The 7,430-nt window shown below is 36.5% G+C and overlaps 1 protein-coding gene across 1 annotated transcript; it reads right to left on the minus strand.

The window, feature by feature from the left end:
- Positions 1 to 415: 415 nt before the first annotated feature.
- LOC114331472 (E3 SUMO-protein ligase KIAA1586-like) lies at positions 416 to 2,692 on the minus strand. The gene has a single exon (XM_028281061.2). It carries the CDS (start codon positions 2,690 to 2,692, stop codon positions 416 to 418), a length of 2,277 nt encoding a protein of 758 aa, XP_028136862.2.
- Between the last annotated feature and the right edge of the window lie 4,738 nt (positions 2,693 to 7,430).

A 7,430-nucleotide genomic window follows, 5' to 3' on the forward strand; every position in this document is an offset into this window, starting at 1 on the left:
GTCGGGTTTGGGGGGAGGGAGGAAGTCGACAAATTAGTAATTTTTACGTTTTTCGTCAATATTTCTAAACCTAAGCGGTTTAGCGTGAACCATATTCGACACAAAAATGTTCTACATTAAATTTGAAAAGAAAGTTTTACTGTTGGAAATATATTCATGCGACACTGTCAGTGGTGTAGTGGCAAAATTTTCAGTGTGGGAACGCTAAATACTGACTTACAATCCAATTCTGAGGGGTACCCCCTCCCCCCACATAAAGAGCGGGGGGGCCTGTAGCCTATGGAATGGATGATAAAATTTTCACAGGGAAGAAGAAAAAATATAAGATGTAACATGTTTTTATGTATACGTTTACTAACAAATTCAAACACAAAGATTAAAAACTGAACATATTCAATAAAATTTTATAATGTATTTACAAATAAATGGCAAATGCATCTTCTTCCTCTTTGTCAGGTTGGAGGTTGGCTCGTCGAGTTCTAGTATCATCAGCTGTACGGTGTCGTCTTAACCATGCCTTGACGTAATTCTCTGGTTTCCATGTCTGGATACTTGGTCCATTCAACTTGATAAACATCAATGCTGATACGTGCTCGATGGTCAGTTTTGACCGTGTTGGCGATATAATAATATTCATGTGACTGAAGCCACGTTCACACTCTGCTGAACTGCAAGGAATAAGCTTTGTGCAGTTTATCAGTGGGTTTAAGTCCTTCGGAATCGTAGTGCTGTTTTCCAGGTAATCTCTGAAGCTGTTCTTAATTTTGTTGGCATTCAACCTAAATCTTGCACAGAGATGTTCGATTTCTTGTTCACCGTATCCAACATATTTCTCTGGAGGCCAGTTGTTACTTTCAAGTACTTTCAGTTCTGAAAGGAGAGATTCATACTCTTTTTCATAATCATAATTGTTCCCTGTGGCTTTATTAGATGGTTCGTTACTGCTTCTTGTTGTGAAAAGTCTCCGTTTTAGGTTGTTAATAACACTTGATAGCAACTGCTGGTCATTAATAGCAGTTATTTTGTTGCTACTTGTTAAGGGAACATGACAAAAATTACCAGTGATTGCAGCTCTCTTGGCCTCAAGGGTCTTAGTTCCAGGTTTTTCTTTAAGGCACTCGAAAAAAGCAATTGACCTTCTTATGAGTTTGTCTGCATAAACAACAGTTGCCTCCCTATTTTGAAGACATTCTGAAACCATTGTTAATTCAGCTAATATGTCATACATTATCGCCAAATCTGACAGAAACTGAGTTGATGTCAAGCGCCTAATCAACCCACCGTACATTGCTCGTTCGGTTGTTGTTCTGTTCTTGTCTTCTTGGGCCTTCTTAAAATGGGAGTACAATGCTTGATATCCATACCAAACGGCCATAACAGTTTTAAATGAACTGGAAACCCATCTCGTGCCCAAAATGCGACCAACTTTCTGTAGTTGCAAATCAAGCTCACTAGCACACTCGGCTAGTTCTCTTTGGTTTTTAGGCGATTTACTATACAGAGTGTACAGTTTGTCCATAAACATTTGAAAATGGTTAATAGCCCCAACGTCATTGATAGAGTCACTCACAGCTAACTCTATCCTATGGTTCATGCAATGCCAAGGAACAATGTTGGGAAACTGTTGTAGTAGCTTTTCTACGACGCCAGATTTTTTACCTAACATGACACTAGCGCCATCACAGGCAAATGCAACTAAATTCTCTTTTAGGTACTCAAAATCAAACCCATATTTTTTCAAACAACCTAAAAGTGCCTCAAAAATAGAATCAGCAGTTTGGTTAGGCAATTCAATTAGGTCTAAGAATAAGACATTTGGTGGCAAATCTTTGCTGGTTTCACATTTTAAATAAACAATCAAGGTAGATGTATCACTTAAGCTTGTAGATTCATCGATCAAAATCGAAATTTTACCTGAAATGCTTTTCACCTGTTGAGTAATTCGCTTTTTCATTTCATGAGAAATGTGGTCAATGATTTCAGTTGCACTAAATCTAGAGTGTAATCCTACACCAATGTCTACACCATTCATTTTCTGAAGTTGCAAAAGTTTAGAATAATCAGAAAAGGGCCTATCATTTTTTGCCAAATAGTAAGCTGATCGAAATACTTTAATTGTAGATTCTAGATTGGAAACGTTCATTTTATCACAAACGTTTTCAATAGTTTCCTCGTTCGCCTTAGCGGTTATGCTCTCAGCAGTCAAGTGGGCTGATGATTGCTTGTGAAGAAAAATTTTTTTTCTTAGGGAAGTAAGTTGGGCAGACTTACTAGACCCATTGAATGTTATTGCAAATGTGCACCATTCTTTAGAAATTGATGTACGTTCCTTTTTAAAAGCACCAAGATGAGAAACGGTGCTACATAATGTACAGCCTAATGAACCGTTTTTGCAACCCAACCATGGGAAGGCTTCTGTTTTGCGTTCCCACATATCAATAGTCCATATAGAAGGCCATTCTGATTTATTTTGTTCATCATGCTCATGCATATTCGAAGACGAACTTACAGAAGAATTACTTTCAGTTCCTGCCTGTAAATCACTTTTTTCATCTGAAGACACACGAAGAGAAGTAGAATTTTTCCCTGAAAGAGATACACCGAAATCATTTACTTCTTCACCTTTATCTTCATTTGGTTGCTTAGAAAAGAACGAAAACAGTGTTTTTTGATTTTTCTTTGACGGCTCCATGTTCGATTGGATACTATTAGAATAACACAATTAATTGTTAAAGTAATACCGCGCACGATAACCTCACTAACAAACAAAATAAAGAGAACAGTCAAATCAGCGCGTCACCACTCACCATTTGCCAAACGAACGAGAGTAGCGTCTAGCGTGACTGCCGAGGTGCCGAGTGCCAGCCAACTGCAGAAGTATGGTGTGGGTATTGACCCCTTCCCTCCTACTCGCTCCCCTCTTTCTCTGTCGCACGTGAAAGAGGGAGGGGGCTAAACTGCGCCCCGGATACCGGCTAGCACCGCGCCGACGATGACACGACGGCAAAGTTGTGACAACGAACTACCTACTTAATCTTAATCTAAGAAAACAATTAGAATATTGAAATTCGGGTAGGTATGGTGCATGGGTGCGGGCTGATGCCTCAAATCAATATATGTACTCACCCACTCACACATTTTTTAAGATATTATTTTATCTACTTGCGTAAGTGATTTTAATTTTATTTGTTAGGGTGAAGTGGGGTAGATGTAATCTCGGGGAAAGTGTAATCAGGCATTCTATAATATTTTTTTTTTAGTAAATTAAACCAGTGTGAGAACGCCGTTCCCACGCGTTCCCGCTCCACTACACCCCTGGACACTGTCCATAGAAAGTTCAGATTGGGTTTCTCCGTACCAGAGATTTATATGGCCTAGGCCTGTAAAAGCCTCTTGGTGAAGTTTACGTTCCTTCAAGGACTTATCAGTAACCTACCACCGGCCATTGAAAAAGCAAGTTATATTTAGAAAACACAATCCTGTTAAAAAAATTAGTTTCATCAGTAATATTATTATAATTTGTCCAAACAATATAAAAAATATGGAAAACCTCCACTTTTCACCATCCGTAACTCTGGAACCGTTGATTTTAGAACAATTATCCATCGGACGTTTTTCGTTTTAAATTTAATGTAGAACATTTTTGTATAGAATATTGTTCACGCTAAACCGTTTAGGTTTAGAAATATTGATGAAATACGTAAAAAACTACTAATTTACTTGCTCTCCCCCCCCCCCCAAACCCGACGATCAAAATGGTGTAACTTTTTACTGAACAATATCCCAGATAGCACAAGTACGTTTTATGGACATCAATGGACGTACATCTGTGTACATTGGAACGTTCCGCTAAGGTACAATGGACATCCGGCGGATGTCCATTGTACCTTACATGTTACATGTCACAAAATTGGACGTCCATAGAACGTCCGCAACAAACGTACAGTGTACGCCTTATGAACATTCAATGTACATCTGATATACATTCATTGTACGTCTTATGGACAGTTTTAGCCCACTTTTCACAAAGCAATCTAGTATCTATAATTTTGTGAATACATAGCAAAAAGCCTTTATAGGAAATAGTTCCTTTAATATTAAAGTCGTCTAAAGTTATACATTAAAATGTTACACAAGAGACGTTTTTTTATTTTTCTTTACTATAACAACTTTATTATAATATATAGGTACTTTATTATTTAGGAACTTCATTAATGCACGACTGAACTTGCACGATAAACAGCAAACACAAAGGTGTTATCACAGGATGTATTACATTGTATATAATAATTTAATAAAAACGAGATTCAGTTAATGACGGCTTATGCAGCAGCATGCACATAGAAAAATTGTTTAGTTTAGGAGCATGAAGAATGAAGATGAAGTCATGAAGATGAAATACGCCGCGCCGGGCCAGTTGGTAACCAGCGTTGCCATTTGATATAATTAACAACCAAACTTTTGATACTAAAGTATCTTAAAGTAAAAACCTCAAATTTTGTGATATAAGAAATTTGCTTCAAATAACATTAAACGACGTTCTTTTAAGTTATTGTACAAAATGTGTTGGTTTAGTACATTTTGTGTCACTATTTCAGCCATTCCAGTGCATTTACAAAAATTTATCTGGCAACACTGTTGGTAACTAAAAAGACATTCGATGGCTGACAAATATTGCAAGGCGGGAAATTGAACAGTTACAAGTGCACATTTAAGATTTAAATTGGTAGTGTCTAATTATTGTAAGGTCTATAATTACCGATGTAGGTAGCTCTGTTATACTGAAAAAGTTTACGATCATTTTATCATCGTCTAATATTATTATATAAGTTTAATTAAAATAATTTTAGTGGTTCAGTGTGTTCGATTGATGAAAAATATGTGACTGCATTTATTGGAAGCTTTTTATATTCTACTAATAATATTACTTTGATTAAAACAAGAATTTAATAATTACTCATAATAATAATAGCGTTTTGTGTAAAATCTCCATGGACCACAAATGGATGTCCAATGTACGTTGAAATAAAACGTCCGATGGACGTCGCGTAATGTACGTACATAGTATGTACGTCCAGTTTTGGTCCATGGACGTTTGGACTTAAAATGTACGTTACATGGGCGTCCATCGGACGTTGTGTGCTATATGGAATGTGGACCATATAGAACAATTTGGTGTTGGAGGAGAACTTTAATTTGGGATGACGGGGTTAGGCTATTTTTTGAACCAATTATACTATACTACCTCCGTAACTTTGGAACTGTTCGTTTTAGAAGGATTATGCATAGCGCATTTTTTGTTTAAAATTTAATGTAGAACATTGTTAATTGTTGAATATTCCTAATAATAAAAATAAAACTCCTAATTTACCGACTTCTCCTCCCCCACCTCCCTCCAAACCCGACGCTCAAACGGGTGTAACTTTTTACTGAACAATATGTGGACCATATAGAACAATTTGGTGTTGAAAAATAGCTTTCACTCAAACTATTAGATCTGACAGACTTAAACTCTCCGAACAAAGATTAACCTCTCGTGCAAAAATCAGACTGCTATTTATCACCTGTCATAATTCCTGTCATTTGCCATATTCTACATGTTCCACTCATTAAAACGCCCATTTGGTGATAAATAGCAGTCTTATTTTTGCATGAGAGTTTAATCTCTGTTCGGAGAGTTTAAGTCTGTTCTGTCGGACAAAATACATGTGCCGTTTTCGTGGTTTGACCGTTCCAAATTTTTAACCTGTTAAGTTTGTCCGACTAGACACCCTTAAGCTATTAACAAATTTTCAGCTTGCTATTAATCAACTTTTTTTTTCATACGCTGGATCCAGACCTAATTATAGAAGTACCTACTCAAAAACAAGAATCTGAATATGAGGGATGTAACATAGATATCAAATTTATACTACAGCCAACGATCAAATGTGAAAATTCCAAGAGAAGTGTCAAGAAGAAATGGAGATAAGAAGAGGGGTCAGGCAAGGTTGCATACTGTCGCCGTTATTGTTTAATGCTTATTCTGAAGAAATCATACAAGAAGCTTTGGTAAACGAGACAGTCGGCATAAAAGTGAATGGAAGTTTAATTAATAACATTAGGTATGCCGGCGATACAGTCATAATAGCCGACAACTTGGAAGACTTAGATAGAGCAATGAAAAAAGTATTAAGATATGGTGGAGAATACGAACATTTAAAGTTATTTAAAGGTATTTTTTCTACTCTACAACCTTACGCTACTGGTGTTAGTTTGATGATCGTATGTAGCGGAACTTAACCCTCTCTTAACATCAAAAACCCAAATTTATGAAAATTAGCAAGAACATCAATACAAACGAAATATTAACGGTAGGCGACCAGCAGATTGAGAGAGTAAAAAAATATACTTACTTTGGGAACGGTAATCACAGAAAATATCGATTATACTGCAGAAATAAGAGTGAGAATTAAAAAAGTACGTGCCAACTTCGTGAAAATGAAAAAGATTTTATGCAGCAAAGATTTGACATTGGCCCTCAGACTAATTAAATGTTATGTACACAGTGTGCTTTACTATGGAACAGAATCATGGACATTAAAGGCCGGCGCCCACTTATACGGAACGAGTCGCGACTATCGGGCTCAGCGCGAAGCAGATGGGACGTGAGTTATAAATTGTAAAATTCCCTCATCTTCCCTAGTCTCAGCATCCGTTATGGCTTGCAAATTGTAGAAGCCTCGGAGGTGTTACCAGAGAAGTTTCCCATTATTTTCAGTCTGGTAGGATGTAGAATGACATTTTTGGATGTTGTTTTATGTGCTATTAGATTGAAAACTTAGTTTTTTGATAGCAGTTGTATCCCTGCCATTTCGTTCGTTGCAATCCGTGACTGCACGCCGGGGTTTGTCCTCTGATTGAACTGGAATAATGATGCGGCTGTAGTTTCGTGTTACAACGAAATTGAAAATGGTTATTCATTTTTAATTCTTTTTTCTTTAGAGTAGACAAAATTACAAAATTGAGTTCATTCGATGTATCAGTAGCGTAAATTGATCACCCACCGCTGAACGCGCCCAGTGTTTGGGGTTCTTGGTAGCGGTTCAAAGGTCGATAGTAGCCATTCTGTAGGTATCTCATCAGATTTCTATATGATGTTAAACAGGATAGTGATTGTTTATAGCATGTTGGACTTCAGATTTTAATATTATTGGAGCTTCCTCGCTATAAATTTGTGTTGTTTTCGTTCTTGAGTCCATGAAAAGATCTTCAATATATTTAGTCCATACTTGTTTTTTTTTTCAATTGGGTTGTTAATAGGTTTATTCTTTTTGTCAATCGATCGTTTAGTTGTATTTGTTTGTATAATTAATTTAAATTTTTTGACTTTAAATTTTTTTATGTAAATTATAGTAATCATGTTTTTTCTGCAATTTCTCATGTATGTT

Source organism: Diabrotica virgifera, chromosome 2 (assembly GCF_917563875.1).
Source record: "Diabrotica virgifera virgifera chromosome 2, PGI_DIABVI_V3a".
Classification (NCBI taxonomy): domain Eukaryota; kingdom Metazoa; phylum Arthropoda; class Insecta; order Coleoptera; family Chrysomelidae; genus Diabrotica; species Diabrotica virgifera.